The sequence below is a fragment of the Triticum aestivum genome, chromosome 5D (genome assembly GCF_018294505.1).
Source record: "Triticum aestivum cultivar Chinese Spring chromosome 5D, IWGSC CS RefSeq v2.1, whole genome shotgun sequence".
NCBI classification, from domain to species: Eukaryota; Viridiplantae; Streptophyta; class Magnoliopsida; order Poales; family Poaceae; genus Triticum; species Triticum aestivum.
Window position 1 is genome coordinate 554,280,166 of NC_057808.1, and position 24,178 is coordinate 554,304,343.

At 43.7% G+C, this 24,178-nt stretch overlaps 1 protein-coding gene across 1 annotated transcript; it reads right to left on the reverse strand.

Annotated features, from left to right (window-relative positions):
* Positions 1 to 1,202: 1,202 nt before the first annotated feature.
* LOC123126180 (putative glycine-rich cell wall structural protein 1) lies at positions 1,203 to 2,363 on the reverse strand. The gene has a single exon (XM_044546561.1). The coding sequence runs from the start codon at positions 2,350 to 2,352 to the stop codon at positions 1,471 to 1,473; it is 882 nt and encodes a 293-aa protein (XP_044402496.1). The 5' UTR covers positions 2,353 to 2,363; the 3' UTR covers positions 1,203 to 1,470.
* Between the last annotated feature and the right edge of the window lie 21,815 nt (positions 2,364 to 24,178).

The window sequence follows — 24,178 nt, forward strand, 5'->3', positions numbered from 1 at the left end:
TGGATTTTCATACATCCTTGCTTGTGTTTCTGCAGTTACATAAAGGGTCTTGATTACGGTCCTGACCGAGAGAGGACACAACTCATGAAGAAGCTGAAGAAACGCGCTCTGAGTGAAAGACATTGAAGGGGCAGTGTGTGGGATTCAGAGAAACAATTATTTCCTGGCTGCCATGAAAGATAAGGATAGGATGAAACAAGAGCAAGCTAAAAAGTATGGTAGAATGATATTGATGGCTTTTCTTCAACAATAGGAACGTGCTTTCAAATCTGGGCAGCTAGGGAAAGGCAAGAAGAGGAGGAGGCGGCATTTCTGTGCATTTATCCAGCGTAAATATATATCAATTTTGAAGATGTCGCAGTTCAGTTTCTTGACGCCCTCCCTGTCTACTGGACATGAAAATAGGCATGGACGGATGTACCTGGAGATGGTAATCTAATGTAACACAGGAAGCGATCTAGTTCTTTTTTGTTGTTGTTGATTTCTTCTTGTAAGCAGTCTTACCTGTGAGTGTCCGAACCGAACATGATCTTGTTCCTCATGTTGTTTTTTCCAAAATTAATGGGAAGACATCCTCCTACATTAAAATCAATTATTGGTTATATACTGTTCAATGCCACTTGAGTGCATCATAATTCATAACTTCACTTTTGGAAGTGACAGCTTTTCACATGGTTTTCTGTCTGTCTCTAAACTAACTCTATCATGATTCATGCTCATGTTTCAAGAGAACCTCTGTTTGCCACCACGCAAGTTACATTTGCTATTGCATTTGGTCGTTCTCATGTACCAATCACAAGATGTATCAGGCAAGACCTATCAGTCAGGTAAGAACCAATAGCTTGTCCGCCCAGTCCTCTAATTCTGACTAGGTTCACATTATTACGTACTATGATGGTTTAAATACACCTGAGTATATATTAGGGAATAACATTTTGTACCATGCATCCAATGGTATAAATATGGTGTCTTAATACTACGTTTTATGTTGATGGTTAAGATTGGAATAATTTTGTTAATAGAGATTCAAAAACCAACCCAATTTAACATGAGGGAAATTTTTCAAATAGAAAGCAAAGTCAGAGTTTGCATAGCTCTAGAAAACCACAGACTTGCATACTCTCGTGGGTATGCACACAAGAAACATACTTGAACATGTAAATTTGGTCAAAACTCAAAAAGGTATTGGAAACAAAACGGCGGAATCAAGCGATTTGACTATTGAGATAGAAAAAACTACAAAGGAGGTACTCCTTCACATTATTATTATTATGTCTATTGATGCAAACCCGCCTGAACAGGTGTAGGAGTTAAATGCTAATCCAAGAAATGCTATAGCTCCCTCCACCTATGCTCAGGATCGTCCCCTCAGTGCACACCCCATGTCCTTCAATGCGTAATACTAGTAAAATAAAGGAAATTAAAATACATGTCGAGGTCCAAGTTCTATCTTGCTCCACAAAGGGTAATTTAGTGGTATCCTCCACCACCAGATCCGGACCCACTGCCTCCACCATTGCCAGTTCCTCCATTTTGGCTTTCACCAGTGCCGCCACCCATGCCACCACCCATTCCTGTGGCATAGCCTTCGCCATAAGAGCCAGTGCTACCGGTCTGAGCGGAGCCAGACCCAGCACCAGATCCAACTCCAAGGCTTGGTCCTTCAGCGACACTTCCAGTTGTGCCACCACCATTGCCGCTTCCTCCTGCATTTGCAAAGCCTCCAGAAGTGTCGTCGCTGCCGGCCTGTCCAGCGCCAGCTCCGGTACCACCTCCATTTCCGTTGTTACCGCCGCCACCACCGTTACCATTACCACCAGCATCTGAGTAGCTGGTACCATCACCACCAGCAACAGGAGCCGGTGCCTTTGACACACCACTCTCACCATATCCCTTGCCCAGGCCAGACCCAGCCCCGGTTCCGCTAGACCCATTTGCACCCCCACCTCCACCCCCGCCCCCACCCTTACCATCAGCATTGGCGTATCCATTGCCGCTAGGGGCTGATGCAGAGCCACTCACACCACTTCCTGTACCAGAACCAGATCCGGAACCAGACCCGGATCCACCCTTTGATCCTCCCCCGCCGCCTGCTCCACCTCCTCCTCCAGACCCCTTGGCGAAGTTCCACTTGTTACCCCAATCTCCACCGCTTTCACTATATCCCAAGCCTCCACCCGATCCAGACCCTCCACCCCATCCACTCCCACCATTCGCACTACCTCCCCCGCCACCTCCTCCCCCACCACCCGAGGCACTGGAGGAGCTAGCTAGCATCCTTGCTGCATCGGCGAACCCAATGCTCACAAGGACAACAAAGCCAAGAGCTACAAGCTTGGTGCTAGTAGCCATTGCGAGTGAGCTGTGTGGAGAGTTGGGTGCTGAGAGCGGAGAAGGTTGGGTGGGTATATATAGTGCTGGAGGCCCGTGCATGAGTGCTTCTGGTAATGCAGTGAATGGGTTATTCGATGAGAAGTTTCCTATGACCAGAGTGACAGTAGTACCTTTGACTGTGTATATGTCGATCTAGTTCCAGACTAGCCGCTAGCAAGACGTGCAGCATGTAATTGTCAGTAATTTATTGATTGATGCAGATCAACTAGTATGCAAGATATTCCCATCGCCTGACAGACAGATTAGTTATATCTGTTCGATGCCCTACACATGTGAAAGTACGCGTAAGCTGATGATCGATGTAGCTAGGCGATGCGATCACAGTGGACTCGGATCCTTTGACATTGGCATTTCCTCTTAGTCTGCTCGCCGAGTTCATCGTGCATTGTGCATCGCCGAAACACCGCGGCGCCCGGAGACTTACCTCACCTAGGGTTTAGTAACCCATTGTCAACAACTTTGACCGAGTCGGGCACTCTGGTTCTAGTCTAGGCGCAAATTAACAACGAGATACGTATGTCGATCGGTGAAAATTACTTGTGTCCAAGTTGACCTAGTGGCAGGCCAGGATCGATCGAGCTGGCTAGCCATGGAAAGCTCCGGATCGGTCGGCAGAACCGAGAAGAGTAGCTGTAGCTAGCTAGCCATGTTCACTGACGGCCGGGATCCCATCTTAATTTAGTCAATGGTCTAATTAGTAGTATCAACAATACTCGGTCGCGCGTTTCGTAGATCCGACTTCCAAAATTAATGCACATGGTCTCCAAAGTCCAAATACACACCTTTGAACTGGTCTCGAATGCAACTAAGGGCATCTCCAACGCATCCGTTACCAGTCCGCGGACACGGATGTGAGACTAAGAGATTGTTATCCAAAATTATCTGCATACATTTCGACAATAATTGAAACCAACTAGACGGAATTCGTACAAACACGCTGGATTTTGATATAAACCGGAAGAAATTTATGCAAACAAGGCGGATTTCACATAAACCAGAAGACATTCATTACATTTTGTACTTTTTTAACTAAAAAACTATACCGGACTAAGGTAAAACTATTCTCTACGGCCAGAGCCGGCGGATATCCATGCGCACAACGCCGATACCCTTGACTAGTCTACGGCCAGCCGCGACGGATATCCATTGTCTTTCCCGTGTCCGGCAGCCCGCTTGCCGGACTGCCGTGAGCACTGAAGGTGTATGCTTCAGCGCCAAGGGTGGCTCACTTCCCCATGTTCGGCAGTGCTGCTCATCGGAGTGGAACCCCTGCGATGTGCTTCAGCCGGAGGGGAAAGGGACGACGATGGCCTGCGATCGGGCAAGACACCGGCTGTGTAGGTCGGTGTCGCCTCGGTGGTGGCCTTCATGGAACCCGAAGTGGCCACCTCCCGTGTTATACTTCTCCTCGATGATGGCGGCTTCGGCGAACGTGTTGCCCACTGTTTTCTCCATCCCCGCGTTCGCCCCGGCTTCCTTCTCATTCGGTAGGGCACGGTTACGCGTACGTTGACGGCAGATGGCACGGTCCCGGGCACCGGAGGAGCTCACGTGCTGGCCTGGAGCAACTCGCCACTCCTCGGTTAATTGGTGAAGGACGCACCGGTTTGGAGCTTCTGCATCCGTGAGCTGGCCTGGATCGTCGACGGAAGTGCAACAAAGAGTTGCCTGACTCGTATCCCGCGCGCTCAACGGGCCACCTAGTGAGATTTTATGCCGGAGAACTCTGCTTTCTGCTCGCCGGATGTCATGGAGCTTGTGGAGAAACTAGTGTGCAAGGAGGAGATGAGAGCGGAGTGTGGTGCGATTTTTGCCCATCGTCTAGCATCGTCTAAATAGCGGGTGGATGGCCGGAACCAACCGGCGTTGTGTTTAATGGCAGGCAGCTTGCGAACGGACGTGTGGCTGAGGTAGGTTTCTCGGCGCACCCGATGGTTTAATGGAGGAAGACGGGCAGTCTATGGCCCTTTTCATGCGGCGAGGAGGCATGTTCAGCCGGGCGTGCAGCGGGCGGCACTTTCTTGGCCGGTGCACCGCTTCAATGCCTACAGTGAGAGGTCGCGCCCGTCTGTGCCGCCCTCCCGTCCGGTCAAACCGCGGCATCAGTGACGGCTGCTGCATGCTCTCGGCCGGCATGAATGCTTCACGGGAGTTCGATGGAAAGCCAGCGAGAGGCAGTGAGTGTTTTTTGGTGGGCCAGGGCAGTCAGAAGCTGGCATGGCAGCTGTCTGGACGTCCGCAAAGCCCCCTCCCCCCTCCGTTTGTCTCCAGTTTTGCGGAAGAAAGTGCGTCCGGACAACTTGCGGACCGATGCATTTCCGTATTGGATGGCACAACATATCCGGACCGGGCGGTTTGAGAGTCGCCATTGGAGATGCCCTAACATACCCCGTCCGTGCAAATATACTGGGACAAATATGTTTTTTGGGGTTATCATTGACCAGAGATTAAAGCAACAACATTATGTGTATGTTATAAAATATATATCATTAAATTTGTATATGAAAGGAGTTTCCAATGATAGAATACATTATTAGTCTTATCGATGGTCAAAGACAACTTAAAAAAACATATTAGACCCTATATATTTGGATGGAAGGTATATCATTAGTAGGCATGTGGGCGGGGACTGGGCTGTTGGTTTCAGAGCAACTCCAACGCGCCGACCCAAACGGACGGCGTTTTTGTCCGCATTTTGTCCGTTTGGGTCGGCCCGACGGACATTGATACGTCCATTTTGCATCATGCTTTTATATTGATATTTATTGCATTATGGGATGTTATTACTTACTTTGGTACAATATTTATGCGTTTTCTCTCTTATTTTACAAGGTTTACATGAAGACGGAGAATGCCGGCAGCTGGAATTCTGGGCTGGAAAAGGAGCAAATATTAGAGACATATTCTGCACAACTCCAAAAGTCCTGAAAATTTATGGAGAGTCATTTTCGAATTAATAAAAAATATTGGGCGAAGAAACCACCAGAGGGGGGCCACCAGCCATCCACAAGGGTGGAGGGCGCGCCCTACCCCCTGGGCGCGCCCCCTACCTTGTGGCCCCCCTGGCAGGCCTCCGGTGCCCATCTTCTACTATATGGTGTGTTTTGACCTGGAAAAAAATTAGAAGGAAGCTTTCGGGATGAAGCGCTGCCGTCTCAAGGCGGAACCTGGGCAGAACCAATCTAGGGCTCCGGCGGAGCTGTTCTGCCAGGGAAACTTCCCTCCGGGAGGGGGAAATCAAAGCCATCATCATCACCAACGATCCTCTCATCGAGAGGGGGTCAATCTCCACCAACATCTTCACCAGAACCATCTCCTCTCAAACCTAGTTCATCTCTTGTATCTGATCTCTGTCTCAAAACCTTAGATTGGTATCTGTGGGTTGCTAGTAGTGTTCATTACTCCGTGTAGTTGATGGTAGTTGGTTTATCCGGTGGAAGATCATATGTTTAGATCCTTAATGATAATTAATACTCCTCTGATTATGAACATGAATATGCTTTGTGAGTAGTTACCTTTTTTCACGAAGACATGGGAGAAGTCCTGTTATAAGTAATCATGTGAATTTGGTATTCGTTCGATATTTTGATGAGATGTATGTTGTCTTTCCTCTAGTGGTGTTATATGAACGTCGAATACATGATACTTCACCATGATTTGGGCCTAGGGGAAGGCATTGGGAAGTAATAAGTAGATGATGGGTTGCTAGAGTAGCAGAAGCTTAAACCCTAGTTTATGTGTTGCTTCGTAAGGGGCTGATTTGGATCCATATGTTTCATGCTATGGTTAGATTTATCTTAATTCTTCTTTCGTAGTTGCGGATGCTTGCGAGAGGGGTTAATAATAAGTGGGAGGCTTGTCCAAGGAAGGGCAGCACCCAAGCACCGGTCCACCCACATATCAAATTATCAAAGTAACGAATGTGAATCATATGTGCATGATGAAAACTAGCATGACAGTAATTCCCATGTGTCCTCGGGAGCACTTTGCTTTATATAAGAGTTTGTCCAGGCTTGTCCTTTGCTACAAAAAGGATTGGGCCACCTTGCTGCACCTTAGTTACTCTTGTTACTTGTTACCCGTTACGAATTATCTTATCACAAAACTATCTGTTACCGATAATTTCAGTGCTTGCAGAGCATACCTTGCTGAAAACCGCTTGTCATTTCCTTCTAGTCCTCATTGGGTTCGACACTCTTACTTATCGAAAGGACTACGATAGATCCCCTATACTTGTGGGTCATCAAGACTCCTTTCTGGCGCCATTGCCGGGGAGTGAAGCGCCTTTGGTAAGTGGAATTTGGTAAGGAAACATTTATATAGTGTGTTGAAATTTACTTGCTACTATGGAGAATAATCCTTTGAGGGGCTTGTTCGGGGTATCGTCACCCCGACCGGAAGAGCAAAGAGTTGCCCCTCAACCTACTGAACCTACTAAAAATATTTATTATGAAATTCCTTCGGGTATGATAGAGAAACTGCTAGCTAATCCTTATGCAGGAGATAGAACACTACACCCTTATATGCATCTAATCTATGTGGATGAAGTTTGTGGATTATTTAAGCTTGCAGGTTTGCCCGAGGACAAAGTCAAGAAGAAGGTCTTCCCTTTATCTTTTAAGGAAAATGCATTGACATGGTATAGGCTATGTGATGATATTGGATCATGGAACTACAACTGATTGAAATTGGAATTTCATCAGAAGTTTTATCCTATGCATCTGGTTCATCGTGATTGGAATTATATATATAATTTTTGGCATCGTGAAGGATAAAGTATCGCTCAAGCTTGGGGGATGCTTAAGTCAATGTTATATTCATTCCCCAATCATGAGCTCTCAAGAGAAATTATTATTCAGAATTTTTATGCTCGGCTTTCTCGTAATGATCAATCCATGCTCGATACTTCTTGTACTGGTTCCTTTATGAAGAAGACCATTGAATTCAAATGGGATTTATTGGAAAGAATTAAACACAATTCTGGAGATTGCGAACTCGACGAAGGTAGTGAGTCAGGTATAAACCTTAAGTTTGATTGTGTTAAATCTTTTATGGATACCGATGTTTTTCATGAATTTAGCACTAAATATGGACTTGAGTCTGAGATAGTAGCTTCTTTTTGTTAATCATTTGCTAATCATGTTGATCTCCCTAAGGAGAAGTGGTTTAAATATCATCATCCCATTGAATTTAAAGCAGTAGAACCTATTAAAGTTGAAGAAGAAACTATTTCTTAATGTTGATCCCGTTGTTCCTACTTCTTATATTGAGAAACCACCTTTCCCTGCTAGAATAAAGGATCATGCTAAAGCTTCAACTGTGGTTCGTAAGAGTTATACTAGAACACCTACACCCCCTGAACAAATTAAAGTTGAACCTAGTATTGCTATGGTTAAAGATCTCTTGGTTGATAATATTGATGAGCATGTTATTTATTTCTGTGGTGAAGCTGCTAGGATTGCTAAACCCGATATTAAAGATAAACATAGACTTGTTGTTGGCATGCCTGTTGTTTCTGTTAAAATAGGAGATCATTGTTATCATGGATTATGTGATGTCGGTCCTAGTGTGAGTGCAATTCCTTTTACCTTATATCAAGAAATTATGAATGATATTGCACCTGCTGAGATAGAAGATATTGATGTTGCTATTAAGCTTGCCAATAGAGTTACTATATCACCAATTGGGATTGTTAGATATGTTGAAGTCTTGTGTGGGAAAATAAAATACCCTACTGATTTTCTTGTTCTTGGTTCCCCACAAGATGATTTTTGTCCCATTATATTTGGTAGACCTTTCTTGAACACTGTTAATGCTAAGATAGTCTGTGAGAAAGAAATTGTTACTGTAAGTTTTGGGGATATGTCTCATGATTTTAATTTCTCTAAATTTCGTAGACAACCCCATGATAAAGAATTGCCTAGTAAGGATGAAATTATTGGTCTTTGCCTCTATTGTCATGCCTCCTACTGATCCTTTAGAACAATATTTGCTAGACCATGAAAATGATATGTTTATGAATGAAAGAAAGGAATTAGATGAAATATTCTTTAATCAAGGGCCTGTTTTGAAACACAATTTGCATGTTGAAATCCTTGGGGGTCCTCCTCCACCCAAGGGTGATCCCATGTTTGAGCTTAAACAATTACCTGATACTTTGAAATATGCTTATCTTGATGAAAAGAAGATATATCATGTTATTATTAGTGCTAACCTTTCAGAGCATGAAGAAAAGAGATTATTGAAAACTCTGAAAAAGCACCGTGCCGCTATTGGATATACTTTTGATGATCTTAAGGGCATTAGTCCCACTCTATGTCAGCACAAAATTAATATAGAGCCTGATGCTAAACCAGTTGTTGATCACCAACGACGGTTAAATCCTAAGATGAAGGAAGTGGTAAGAAATGAAATACTAAAGCTTCTGGAGGCAGGTATAATTTATCCTATTGCTGATAGTAGATGGGTAAGTCCCGTTCATTGTGTCCCTAAGAAGGGAGGTATTACTGTTGTTCCTAATGATAAGAATGAATTGATTCCACAAAGAATTGTTATCGGTTATACACTAGTAGAAAACAGGGCTTTCGTTCGGGCATGGCAAGCCCATTAGTCCCGGTTCAGTCATGAACCGGGACCCATGGGGGCATTCGTCCCGGTTCGTGAGCCCAGGGGGCATTGGTCCCGGATCGTATGGAACCATTTGTCCCGGTTCGAGGCACGAACCGGGACTAATGGGCCTCGCTCCTGGCCCACAACCATTGGTCCCGGTTCTTGGCATGAACCGGGACGGAAGGCCCGGATTTAGTACCGGTTCTAGCCACGAACCGGGACAAATGAGCTGCCTATATATACCCCATCGCCGCAGCAGAGCACTCCACAGTGCTCTATTTTTTCTGGCCGTCGAGGGGAGGGCATTTGGGTGCTCTAGCTCACCTCCTATGCACATGAGGTGTACGATGAAATGTCTGAGCCACACTAGTTAATCTTTCTCCTCTCGAAACTCAACCTCCGAGCTCCATTTTCCCCGAGATTTGTCTAGGTTTAGCGGTCCGTCACGTCCCGTCCCCATCTTCACCGCCGTCGATCGCCCGCGCCGATCTCGTCGCCAGCACCACCGTGGTGAGCCTCTTGTTCTTATCTTCTTTCTGAAAGAAAAAAAAATCTTACTTCAGATAGATACTTGTCTAATTTTGTTACTTTTATTATTCCTTCTTATTATATAGTGCGATGGTTTCGGTATCCGCCCCCGTCGGCCCTCGTCATGTCTATGATTCGGATGTGGTATATATTATCTTTATAACTATTGGTTCATTTATTGTTTATGAAAATTATGCCGACCAACGTGACATAGATTTTATTTATCTAGGAGGTATGTGAACCGGAAATTCCAACCGACCCTATTGTCGAGAGGTTAAATTTAGTTGAAGAAGAAAACAATTTCTTGAAGGAAAAAATAAAATAAAATTGAGGAGGAGAAGATGATATTGGAGTTGCATGTTGCGGATGTCGTCGATGATCACAAGATCAAGATGGATGCAATGCGCTTGAAGATTAGAAAGATTAGAAAATATGCCATTCATACCGAGGCTTGGTATCATTATGTCGTTGGATCAATTGTTACCTTGGTTGCGATTATGATCGCATTTGTTTTCGCATTGAAATGTTTTACATAGTTTCATTGTATGGTTTAATTAATTAGATGCTCTGGAGAGCTATATGTTGTTAGATGAGAACTATGTATGTACTTTGGTTTTAATGTGATGATGAACTTCTATTAATTTGGTCACTTAATTATCTATTCATGATGTTCTGTAATGGTTTTTGACACACTTAATTATATATAATGCACGCAGATGAACCGGCAATGGATGTACGGTGACAGACACACCTCCGAGTACATTAAGGGTGTGCATGATTTTCTCGAAGTGGCTGAGCCAAACAAGCAGAATGGTTTTATGTGTTGTCCATGCCCTACATGTGGGAATACGAAGTCTTACTCTGACCGGAAAATCCTTCACACCCACCTGCTTTACAAGGGTTTCATGCCACACTATAATGTTTGGACGAGGCACGGAGAAATAGGGGTTATGATGGAAGACGGCGAAGAAGAAGAGGACGATGACAACTATGTGCCCCCTGAATACGGTGATGCTGCAACGGGGGAAGCTGCTGAAGATCAAGAGGAACCAGACGATGTGCCCAATGATGCTACAATGGGGGAAGCTGCTGAAGATCAAGAGGAACCAGTGCCCGATGATGATGATCTCCGTCGGGTCATTGTCGATGCAAGGACGCAATGCGAAAGTCAAAAGGAGAAGCTGAAGTTCGGTCGCATGTTAGAGGATCACAAAAAAGGGTTGTACCCCAATTGCGAAGATGGCAACACAAAGCTCGGTACCGTACTGGAATTGCTGCAGTGGAAGGCAGAGAATGCTGTGCCTGACAAAGGATTTGAGAAGCTATTGAAAATATTGAAGGAGAAGCTTCCAAAGGATAACGAATTGCCCGACAGTACATACGCAGCAAAGAAGGTCGTATGCCCTCTAGGATTGGAGGTGCAGAAGATACATGCATGCCCTAATGACTGCATCCTCTACCGCGGTGCGTACAAGGATCTGAACGCATGCCCGGTATGCGGTGCATTGTGGTATAAGATCACACGAGATGACCCTGGTGATGTTGACGGCGAGCCCCCCAGGAAGAGGGTTCCTGCGAAGGTGATGTGGTATGCTCCTATAATACCATGGTTGAAACGTCTGTTCAGAAACGAAGAGCATGCCAAGTTGATACGATGGCACAGTGAGGACCGTAAGAAAGACGGGAAGTTGAGAGCACCCGCTGACGGGTCGCAGTGGAGAAAAATCGAGAGAAAGTACTGGGCTGAGTTTGCAGCTGACCCAAAGAACGTATGGTTTGGTTTAAGCGCGGATGGCATTAATCCTTTCGGGGAGCAGAGCAGCAATCACAGCACCTGGCCCGTGACTCCATGTATGTATAACCTTCCTCCTTGGATGTGCATGAAGTGGAAGTTCATTATGATGCCAGTTCTCATCCAAGGCCCTAAGCAACCCGGCAACGACATTGATGTGTACCTAAGGCCATTAGTTGAAGAACTTTTACAGCTGTGGAATGGAAACGGTGTACGTACGTGGGATGAGCACAAACAGGAGGAATTTAAATTGCACGTGTTGCTGTTTGTAACCATCAACGATTGGCCCGCTCTCAGTAACCTTTCAGGGCAGACAAACAAGGGATACCACGCATGCACGCACTGTTTAGATGACACTGAAAGTATATACCTGGAGAAATGCAGGAAGAATGTGTACCTGGGCCATCGTCGATTTCTTCCGACCAACCATCAATGCCGAAAGAAAGGCAAGCATTTCAAAGGCGAGGCAGATCACCGGAAGAAGCCCGACATGCATACCAGTGATCACGTACTTGCTATGGTCAATGATTTACACGTAATCTTTGAAAAGGGTCCCGGCGGACTAGCTGTTCCGAATGACGCTGAGGGACACGCACCCATGTGGAAGAAGAAATCTATATTTTGGGACCTACCCTACTGGAAAGAGCTAGAGGTCCGCTCTTCAATCGACATGATGCATGTGACGAAGAACCTTTGCGTGAACCTGCTAGGCTTCTTGGGCGTGTATGGGAAGACAAAAGATACACCTGAGGCACGGGAGGACCTGCAACGTTTGCACGAAAAAGACGACATGCCTCCGAAGCAGTATGAAGGTCCTGCCAGCTACGCTCTTACGAAAGAAGAGAAAAAAAATCTTCTTTGAATGCCTGCTCAGTATGAAGGTCCCGACTGGCTTCTCATCGAATATAAAGCGAATAATAAATATGCCAGAGAAAAAGTTTCAGAACCTAAAGTCTCATGACTGCCACGTGATTATGACGCAACTTCTTCCGGTTGCATTGAGGGGGCTTCTACCGGAAAACGTCCGATTAGCCATTGTGAAGCTATGTGCATTCCTCAATGCAATCTCTCAGAAGGTGATCGATCCAGAAATCATACCAAGGCTAAGGAGTGATGTGGCGCAATGTCTTGTCAGTTTCGAGCTGGTGTTCCCACCATCCTTCTTCAATATCATGACGCACGTCCTAGTTCATCTAGTCGTCGAGATTGTCATTCTGGGGCCCGTATTTCTACACAATATGTTCCCCTTTGAGAGGTTCATGGGAGTCCTAAAAAAATATGTCCGTAACCGCGCTAGGCCAGAAGGAAGCATCTCCATGGGCCATCAAACAGAGGATGTCATTGGGTTTTGTGTTGACTTCATTCCTGGCCTTAAGAAGATAGGTCTCCCTAAATCGCGGTATGAGGGGAGACTGACTGGAAAAGGCACGCTTGGAGGGGACTCAATAATATGCAGGGACGGATATTCTTGGTCTCAAGCACACTACACAGTTCTACATAACTCTACCTTGGTGACCCCATATGTCGATGAACACAAGAACAGTCTGCGCTGCAAACACCCGGAGCAGTGTGACTGGATTACATGTGAACACATCAGGACTTTCAGCAGTTGGTTGAAAACACGTCTTAGAGGGGACACCACTGTTTGTGATGAGTTGTACTCGTTGTTAAGGGGACCATCTTCGTCTGTATTGACTTACAAAGGATACGAGATAAATGGGAATACATTTTACATGATCGCCCAAGATCAAAAGAGCACCAACCAAAACAGCGGTGTCCGCTTTGATGCACCAACCGAGAGGGGAAAGGACACATATTATGGTTACATAATGGACATATGGGAACTTGACTACGGACATGATTTTAAGGTCCCTTTGTTTAAGTGCAAATGGGTCAATCTGTCAGGAGGCGGGGTACAGGTAGACCCACAGTACGGAATGACAACAGTGGATCTGAACAATCTTGGGTACACTGACGCACCGTTCGTCCTAGCCAATGATGTGGCACAGGTTATCTATGTGAAGGACATGTCTACCAGACCGAGAAAAAGAAAAGATAAGAAAGCGAATACATCATACGATGAGCCAAAGCGCCACATAGTATAAATAAGTAATTAGAAACAAAACAAAATAAAATAAATAAGTATTTTGTTGTAAGTAGAAACAAAATAAAATAAATAAAGCAAAAAAGAAAACAAAAAACTGGGAAAAAATAAAAAAAAGCCACCTACTGGGCCACCACGGCCTGAATACGACTAGAAACCCATCCGTGGGCCAGGATTCAGGCCCGCAGAAGGCCCAGCAGGCCCACAGGCATAGCAGTGCAAGATTAGGCCCAGAGGCCTGTAGTTCAGAGGAGTTCAATGAAGATGGCGGGGCAGGGCTTATAAACAGGTCCTGGCGCTCCTCGGCTAGCGAGGTGGGACTAAACATCCCACCGCACCGCGGCTTTGGCAGGCGCAGGACATTGGTCCCGGTTGGTGCCACGAACCGGGACCAATGCACACCTTTGGTCCCGGTTCGTGGCACCAACCGGATCCAATGCCCCCCTTTAGTCCCGGTTGGTGGCACCAACCGGGACTAAAGGGGGGCATTGGTCCCGTTTGGTGCCACGAACCGGGACCAAAGCTCTGGGTATATAACCAACACTTGTGAAAATTTTCATCTTCATCTCGCAGTTGCCCCTGACGACCCCTCGACGACATCGACGCCGCCAGGCTGCCCCGACGCCGCCCGCCGCCCCCGCCGTCGCCGTCGCCCGCGCCCGTCGTCGCTGTCGCCCGCGCCCTCGCCGTCGCCGCGCCCTCGCCGACATCGTCGCCGCGCGCGACGACCCTGCCCCGACGCGCGCCGCCCCTGCCCCGCGCCCTCGCCCTCGCCGCGCCCTCGCCCGTCGCCGTCGCCCGCGCCCGTCGTCGCCGTGGCCTGCGCCCTCGTCGTCGCCGCGCCCTCGCCCGACGTCGTCGCCGCGCGCCGCTCCTGCCCCGATGTATTTTTTAGATATATATTTTTTTATGTATGTTCATATATGTATGTATGTATTTTTTACATGTTTTTTGTATGTATGTATGTTTTTTTTCAATTGTAATGATGTTTTTAAAATACATATATGCAAAAGTTTGATTTTTAGAAAAGTTTGTAAAAAATACATCAAAGTTAGGAAAAGAGTTAGGAAAATTTAGAATGTGCTAAATATGTCAAAAATGTTTTTTGTTCATAGAATGTTTTTTTTCATATACAGAAAGTTTTTATATATGACTATGGATACATGAGCAATGATGATCCATGGATGTATGCATTGATATATATGAGAAACGATGTTCATAGAATATTTACCAAGTATATATGTATTTTTTTCATAGCATTTTTTTCCATTTATATATGTATGTGGCTATAGATGGATATATATGAGAAATGATGATCCATGGAAAAGTTTTATATATGCAAAAGTTACATTTTTAGAAAAGTTTTATATATCTAGCTAGGAAAGGAAGAAGAAGAAAAAGAAGGAGAGGAAAAACGAAAATAAGAAGAGGAAGAAAGGAGAAGAAGAGGAGAAATAAAAAAGAAGAGGAAAAAAGAAGAAAAAGAAGAGGAAAAGAAGAAAGGAATAGAGGAGAAGAAGAAAAAATACATATGTCGTTGTCCTCTATTCCTTTCTTCTTCTCCTCTTTTTTCTTTTTTTTCTTCGATCTTCTCCTCTATTCCTTTCTTCTTCTCCTATTTTTATTTCTTCTTTTTTCTTCAATCTTCTCCTCTATTAATATCTTCTTCTCCTCTTTTTATTTCTTCTTCGTCTTCTTATTTTTTATCGGATATGTCGTTGTAGATATACCCCGTGTCCCGATAACTTCAATACGAGGGGGGGGGTTCGACCTACCCCCTCCCCGATAACATTATTTTCCCATGTATGTATGTCGTCGTTGTCGATACAACCCCCTCCCGGATAACTTCGACCGTGATAACTTATACCACGGGAGCACCCCCCGGCCCTCTCGCTCGACCAAAACTCTCGAGGACACCCAAAGCCTCGAAAAAAACGATGTCGGTTTCCTACCCCCTCCCGCCGCGCCCCTACTCTTGAAGTGTTGCCGAGGCCACCCCAAACCCAGAATAAGCTAGGTCTACGTTTGCACTAATATATCCACCTGCTGTCATGTTTGTGTAATAATTGCCATGTTGTAATATTTGCAGAAATAATGGAGCACAGACGAGACGAGGAAGCAGAAGAGGTGTTGGGGGACATAATCTTAGCCGGAGGTGATATCTTGTCGTATCTTAACGACAATGATGGTCTGGAAGAACAGGGTGAAGAAGCAGGCTACGGTGATCGAAGAGTGGAGGAGGAAAGACATGATTATGATGGCTCCGGTGACCCAATGCTGGTGCAAAAAGGAGCCCGTGGTGACGGCTCCGGTGACCGAACAGAGTCCGGCCAGGTAAATATATTAGTTAAGCCTGTGCTGACTAGCTAATTGATGCATTCATTGTTTTGGTATGTACACATATTAATTAACTCTCGTCTTTCTTTCTTTTTCTAGCCCTCCGGATCGAGCACAACTTCGGTAAAGAGACGAGGCCCGAAGAGAAAGTTGCGCTCGGATGAAAGGTTTGAGATCACAGCAATCGCGCGCGACGGCCAACCGATTGAACCCATCCGGACAAAGGAAGCATTTGCTGCTCAGTGCGGGGTTCTTGTTAGGGACAAGATCCCGATCAGCATCCACCAATGGTATAAGCCTAAGAAGGAAGACCCTGAGGTGTCTTATGTCAATGATATGCAGAAAGATGATCTTTGGGCTGAGCTGAAGGCAAATTTCACCCTACCGCCAGAGGAGGATCCGGAGAAGCCAGTTAAAGAGCAATTAATCAAGTCTCATGCTCTTAAGAAGATGGCAGACCTATTCAGAAGGTGGAAGAATGAGCTGAAAACATTTGTCGACAAAGAAGAGACACCAGAATTCATCGGCCGGTATGAGAAGATCAGAGATCACTGGCCCGCATTTGTGGCCCACAAGACATCGGAAGAGAGTAAGAAGATGTCAGCGACAAACAAGAAGAATGCTGCGAAGATGAAGTTTCACCATCGCACGGGGTCAGGTGGCTACTGTCTGTAAGTAGTACTACTTCTGTCATTAAGTCTCTCTATATAGGTCAGCTCTTTCATTGCATGTATTTATAATTATCCTCACTATATTATGCAGATTGAAGATCACCGAATTGAAGAAAAGACAAATCGGTGATATTGGGTTCATTAACACAAATCTCATAGATGCAACCGAGGTTAAATATCATGCCGAAAATACCGAGGCCAAATTGCTACGATCGTTGGTAATAAATGAAAACAAAGATATAATACTCTTTCCTTACAACTTCAAGTGAGTGTTACTGTCTTGTGCATATTCGGTTTCCCTTATTAGTCCAGGTTATAGTAATGTAATTGATGACTTATGCATGCGTGCGCAGCTTCCACTATATTCTCCTAGAGATTAAGCTTGAGCAGGGAGTAGTAACCGTCTTAGACTCGAGACGAAAAGATCCCCAGGACTATGCGGACATGACTCAAATGCTCGAGAAGTAAGTTAAATCGATCATTATCCACCATATCAGCAACTTTGTTCATTTCCTAATATCAAGTAATTGTTTTCTTTGTCTGGCAGGGTTTGGAGAAAATTCACCAAAAAAGCTCCAGGACTGCCGAAGAAGCTGCAATTTAAACACCCAAAAGTAAGTACTATAGTAGCATGTTCCGCGCATCTCCTAGTGATTCAAGCACTAGTTTCATCAATACCATTTAGCATGCTTGCTTATCAGTTTGATTGACCTCTATTTCTTGTAAAGTGGTTGTGGCAGGAACCCGGGAATAATTACTGTGGATACTACATTTGCGAGTCCATCCGCTACACGACCTGTGAGCGGGGCTACTCTGACGAACAATATGAAGTGTGTGAGCAATAATATTCACAATTTTATTTTATTACCATCATTTGTGTTGAGTTTCATTTATTCATATATATATATATGTATTGACCCCCTTCTTCAAATTAGATGTTTCGGAAGCGGGATGAACTCCTAGCACCAGATCGTATGCGAGCAATTCAAGAGGAATTGGCGGCATTCTTCCTTGACCACGTGATCGCTGAAAATGGAGAATACTATGTGGACCCTATGTTCTTACAATTTAATTAGGAGATTATATTGTAAGAGATAATTATTGTATATATGTAGCCGGTAGTGTCGGATAGATATACGAGAACTTGTTGTTCGACCAATCTCTCGGAGAAGGAGAGGTGGTCGATATCACTTCTCTCTGTATGCATATGTTCATGACGATCTTCTGTTTCCTTCATTTGATTACTAGCTAGCATGTCTAGTCCTCTCCATACGTATATAGTACGTAGCGTCGACCAAGCACGGAGATAAGAGAGGACACTTCTCTCTATTAATTAGCTAGCTAACACAATATATGAAACACCTAAATTAACCCCCCAAAACCCCCAACCCCCGCCCCCCTTTCAAAAAAAAAACAAAAACCCCAGCCCCTGAAATGCTGACGCGTGGATGCCTATTGGTCCCGATTAGTGCCACCAACCGGTACCAAAGGCCCTCCTGCCTGGGCTCGCCGCACCGGCCACGTGGAGGCCCATCTGTCCCGGTTCGTGTAAGAACCGGGACTAAAGGGTTAGGGCATTAGTAACGACCCTTTAGTCCCGGTTCAAAAACCGGGACAAAAGGCCCTTACCAACCGGGACAATAGGCCCTTTTTCTACTAGTGATAGAATGGTAATTGATTTTCGCAAATTGAACAAAGCTACTAGAAAAGATCATTACCCTCTACCTTTTATTGGTCTAATGCTATAAAGACTATCCAAACATACAATTTTTTTCTTTCTAGATGGTTATTCTGGTTTCTCTCAAATACCTATGTCAAAAGAGGACCAAGAAAGCACCACTTTTACTTGCCCTTTCGGTACTTTTGCTTAGACGTATGCCTTTTGGTTTATGCAATGCACCTGCTACCTTTCAAAGATGTATAACTGCTATATTCTCTGACTTTTGTGAAAAGATTGTTGAGGTCTTCATGGATGATTTCTCTGTTTACGGAACTTCTTTCGATGATTGCTTAAGCAACCTTGATCGAGTTTTGCAGAGATGTGAAGAAACTAATCTCGTCTTGAATTGGAAGAAGTGCCACTTTATGGTTAATGAAGGTATTGTATTGGGACATAAAATTTCTGAAAGAGGTATTGAAGTGGATAAAGCTAAAGTAGATGCTATTGAAAAGATGTTGTGTCCTAAAAATATCAAAGGTATAAGAAGTTTCCTTGGTCATGCTAGTTTATATAGGAGGTTTATTAAAGTCTTCTCTAAAATTTCTAGGCCTCTCACTAATCTCTTGCAAAAAGATGTTCCTTTTGTTTTTGATGATGATTGTGTAGAAGCATTTGAAATACTTAAGAAAGCCTTGATTTCTGCACCTATTGTTCAACCACCTGATTGAAATTATGTGTGATGCTAGTGATTATGTTGTTGGTGTTGTCCTAGGACAAAGAGTTGATAAGAAATTGAATGTTATCCATTATGCTAGTAAAACTCTAGACAGTGCCCAGAGAAATTATGCTACTACTGAAAAGGAATTTTTAGCAGTTGTTTTTGCTTGTGATAAGTTCAGATCTTATATTGTTGATTCCAAAGTAACTGTTCATACTGATCATGCTGCTATTAAATATCTTATGGAAAAGAAAGATGCTAAACCTAGACTTATTAGATGGGTTCTCTTGCTGCAACAATTTGATTTGCATATTATTGACGGAAAGGGAGCCGAGAATCCCGTTCCAGACAACTTGTATAGGTTAGAAAATGTTCTTGATGACCCACTGCCTATTGATGATAGTTTTCCTGATGAGCAATTAGCTGTCATAAATGCTTCTCGCAATACTCCATAGTATGCTGATTATGCTAATTACATTGTTGCTAAATTTATACCACCTAGTTTCACATACCAACAAAATAAAAAGTTTTTCTATGATTTAAGACAATTATTTTGGGATGACCCACACCTTTATAAAGGAGTAGATGGTGTTATTAGACGTTGTGTACCTGAGCATGAACAGGAACAGATGCTACGCAAGTGCCACTCCGAGGCTTACGGAGGACACCATGCTGGAGATAGAACTGCACACAAGGTATTCCAATCTGAGTTTTATTGGCCTACTCTCTTCATGGATGCTCGTAAGTTTGTCTTGTCTTGTGATGAATGCTAGAGAATTGGCAATATTAGTAGACGCCGGGAAATGCCTATGAATTATTCACTTGTTATTGAACAATTTGATGTTTGGGGCTTTGATTATATGGGACCCTTTCCTTCCTCTAATGGGTATACACATATTTTAGTTGATGTTGATTGCATTACTAAGTGGGTAGAAGCTATTCCAACTAGTAGCTGATCATAACACTTCTATTAAAATGCTTAAAGAAGTTATTTTTGTGAGGTTTGGAGTCCCTAGATATTTAATGACTGATGGTGGTTCACATTTTATTCATGGTGCTTTCCGTAAATTGCTTGCTAAATATGATGTTAGCCATAGAATTGCATCTCCATATCATCCTCAGTCTAGTGGTCCAGTATAATTGAGCAATAGATAGATTAAATTGATTTTGCAAAAGACTGTTAATAGATCTAGAAAGATTTGGTCTAAGAAACTTGATGATTTATTATGGGCTTATAGAACCGCTTATAAAAACCCTATGGGTATGTCTCCATATAAAATGGTTTATGGAAAAGCATATGTCACTTACCTCTAGAACTAGAACATAAAGCTTATTGGGCAATCAAAGAGCTCAACTATGATTTCAAACTTGCCGGTGAAGAGGTTATTTGACATAAGCTCGCTTGATGAATGGAGAACCCAAGCCTATGAGAATGCCAAGTTGTTTAAGGAAAAAGTTAAAAGATGGCATCACAAAAGGATACAAAAGCGTGAGTTTAATGTAAGTGATCATGTTTTGCTATACAACTCTTGTTTAAGAGTTTTTGCAGGAAAGCTTCTCTCTAAATGGGAAGGTCCTTACATCATCGAGGAGGTCTACCGTTCCGGTGCCATCAAAATCAACAACGCCGAAGGCACAAATCCGAAGGTGGTAAACTGTCAAAGAATCAAACATTATATCTCAGGTACTCCCATAAATGTTGAAATCAATATAATTAATACCATAACACCGGAGGAGTACATAAGGGATACTTTCCAGAACGTTTCAGACTCCGAAAAGGAATAGGTATGTGGTACGGTAAGTAAACCGACTCCAAAACTGTTCTAATAGCAATTTTTCTCCGTTTTGGAATATTTGAAAAATTAGGAAAATTAAAAGTAGTCCGAAAGATGCACGAGGAGACCACAAGGGTGGAGGGCGCGCCCTACCCCCTTGGGCACGTCCCCCTGCCTTATGACCACCTCGTGTGCCCTCCGGACTCCGTTTTCTTGCACAACACTTCTTTTGGTCGGTAAAATTCATTATATAATCTCCCGAAGGTTGTGACCACCGTACCACGACAATATCTCATGTTTTCGTTTTGAGCTGTTTTCTTCAGGGTTTTCACGGCCAGGCATCATGTCTTCCTCCTCCTCCAACAATTTGGACGATGATGCTTGGTTGATGCAGATGGAACTCAGGAGGGCAGAGAACTAGGAAGCCACGATGGAAGAAGATCAAGGGGATTCGCTTGAGGTCCACCCTCCGGCTGCGGAGAGAGGCACTCTGGCTGGCATCTCCACTATTCCCAATCCCCATCAAGCTATAGGGGCTACGAGTAACCATGAAGGCCAACAAATACAAGGAGGTCTTCCTCCCAGGAGGCCCTTACACAGGTTACATCGGAACAACTTTCATAATCTAGTCCATAATTATGGAGTGGAGAATACACCTCGCACACACATACCTTCCAATTGGGACATATCCCGTCCAAGTGAAAGTGATGCAGGGAAAAGCTCATGGTGGCTAGAAAACAAGCATCTTTTAGAAGAGATCCATAAGAATGCAATTATGCTTCAACGAGTACTCCAAGAATTGCAGGATCTGAAGGGTAGCTTAATCAATCTAACAACAACTTCATCATCACCACCTCCAAAGAAAGAGTCATAAATACATGGGTATGGGCACTCCCCTTGGCAACTGCCAAGCTTGGGGGAGGTGCCCCGGTATCGTATCACCATCACACCTTTACTTTTATCGATTTTCTTAGTTCGATCCTTTTGGTTATATCTTGATCTAGTAGAATAAAGTTTTTAGTATGATATGGCTTCGAGTTTTGTTTCGAGATCTATCTATGTAATCGAGTCCGTGAGCTAGATATAATAAAGAGTAGTTTTGAGTTGAGGGTTTTGCTTTCTTGCTATGATCCTGAGGGAATAAAATAAGAGAAAGAATAAAAAGAGATAAAAGATCATATAATGATCTTATGGAGAGTAATGACTTCACATATAAAGAGTATGATGAATTAAAGTTGTTGAGAGTTGACAAACATAGTTTTGGTCATTGTTGCAATTAATAGGAAGTAAAAAAGAAAGAGAGGCTTCACATAGAAATATACTATCTTGGACATCTTTTGGGATTGTGAGCACTCATTAAAATATGACATGCTAAAAAGTTGATGTTGGACAAGGAAGACAACATAATGGGTTATGTTTTCTTATATTCGAATAGAAGTTATATTGTCATGGATCCTCCAACATGTTGAGCTTGCTTTTCCCTCTTAGATACTACTTGTGCTTCCAAACATCCCTTAAACCAGTTTTGCCATGAGAGTCCACCATACGGATTGAGTAAGATACTTCAAGTAAGTTGTCATCGGTGCAAGCAATAAAATTTGCTCTCTAAATATGTATGATCTATTAGTGTGAAGAAAATAAGCTTTATACGAACTTGTGATATGGAAGAAATAAAAGCAACGGCCTGCATAATAAAGTTCTTTATCACAAGTGGCAATATAAAGTGACGCTCGTTTGCATTAAGATTTTGTGCATCCAACCATAAAAGCGCATGACAACCTCTGCTTCCCTCTGCGAAGGGCCTATCTTTTACTTTTATCTTCTACCCTTATACAAGAGTAATGGTGATCTTCACCTTTCCTTTTTACACGTTTTTCCTTTTGGCAAGCACTATGTGTTGGAGAAAGATCCAGATATATATATCCACTCGGATGTAGGTTATTATAAAATATTATTGTTGATATTACCCTTGAGGTAAAAGGTTGGGAGGCGAAACTATAAGCCGCTGTCTTTCTCTGTGTCCGATTGAAGCTTTGAACCCATAAGTATCGCGTCAGTGTTAGCAATTGTGACAGACTAAATGATAGTTGAGTATGTTGACTTGCTGAAAAGCTCTTGAATTGACTCTTTCTGATGTTATGATAAATTGCAATTGCTTCAATGACTGAGATCATAGTTTGTTAGTTTTCAATGAAGTTTTTGATTCATACTTTACCTTGTGAATGAATTGTTACTTTAGCATATGAAATTATATGACAATATATGTTGCTGTTCTAAATATGGTCATGATGCCCTCATGTCCGTATTTTATTTTATCAACACCTCTATCTCTAAACATGTGGACATATTTTTTGATTTCGGCCTTCGCTTGAGGACAAGCAAAGTCTAAGCTTGGGGGAGTTGATACGTCCATTTTGCATCATGCTTTTATATTGATATTTATTGTATTATGGGATATTATTACTTATTTTGGTACAATACTTATGCCTTTTCTCTCTGATTTTACAAGGTTTACATGAAGAGGGAGAATGCCGGCAGCTGGAAATCTGGGCTGCAAAAGGAGCAAATATTATAGACCTATTCTGCACAACTCCTAAAGTCCTGAAAATTTACGGAGAGTCATTTTGGAATTAATTAAAAATTATTGGGCGAAGAAAGCACCAGAGGGGGGCCACCAGCCATCCACAAGGGTGGAGCGCGCGCCCGCCGCCTACCTTGTGGGCCCCCTGGCAGGCCTCCGGTGCCCATCTTCTGCTATATGGTGTGTTTTGACCTGGAAAAGATCAGAAGGAAGCTTTCGGGACGAAGCGCTGCCGTCTTGAGGCGGAACCTGGGCAGAACCAATCTAGGGCTACGGCAGAGCTGTTCTGCAGGGGAAACTTCCCTCCGGGAGGGGAAATCGAAGCCATAGTCATCACCAACGATCCTCTCATTGAGAGGGGGTCAATCTCCACCAACATCTTCACCAGCACCATCTCCTCTCAAACCTGGTTCATCTCTTGTATCCGATCTCTGTCTCAGAACCTCATATTGGTACCTGTGGGTTGCTAGTTGGTTTATCTAGTGGAAGATCATATGTTCAGATCCTTAATGACAATTAATACTCCTCTGATTATGAACATGAATATGCTTTGTGAGTAGTTACGTTTGTTCCTGAGGACATGGGAGAAGTCTTGTTATAAGTAATCATGTGAATTTGGTATTCGTTCGATATTCTCATGAGATGTATGTTGTCTTTCCTCTAGTGGTGTTATGTGAACGTCGACTACATGACACTTCACCATGATTTGGGCCTAGGGGAAGGCATTGGGAAGTAATAAGTAGATGATGGTTTGCTAGAGTGACAGAAGCTTAAACCCTAGTTTATGTGTTGCTTCGTAAGGGGCTGATTTGGATCCTATGTTTCATGCTATGGTTAGATTTATCTTAATTCTTCTTTCGTAGTTGCGGATGCTTGCGAGAGGGGTTAATCATAAGTGGGAGGATTGTCCAAGGAAGGGCAGCACCCAAGCACCGGTCCACACACATATCAAATTATCAAAGTAACGAACGTGAATCATATGAGCATGATGAAAACTAACTTGACAGTA

What these genes read in the sequence shown, in the direction of transcription:
- LOC123126180 (XM_044546561.1), bottom strand. Translation starts at nt 2,352, where the DNA reads ATGGCTACTAGCACCAAGCTTGTAGCTCTTGGCTTTGTTGTCCTTGTG.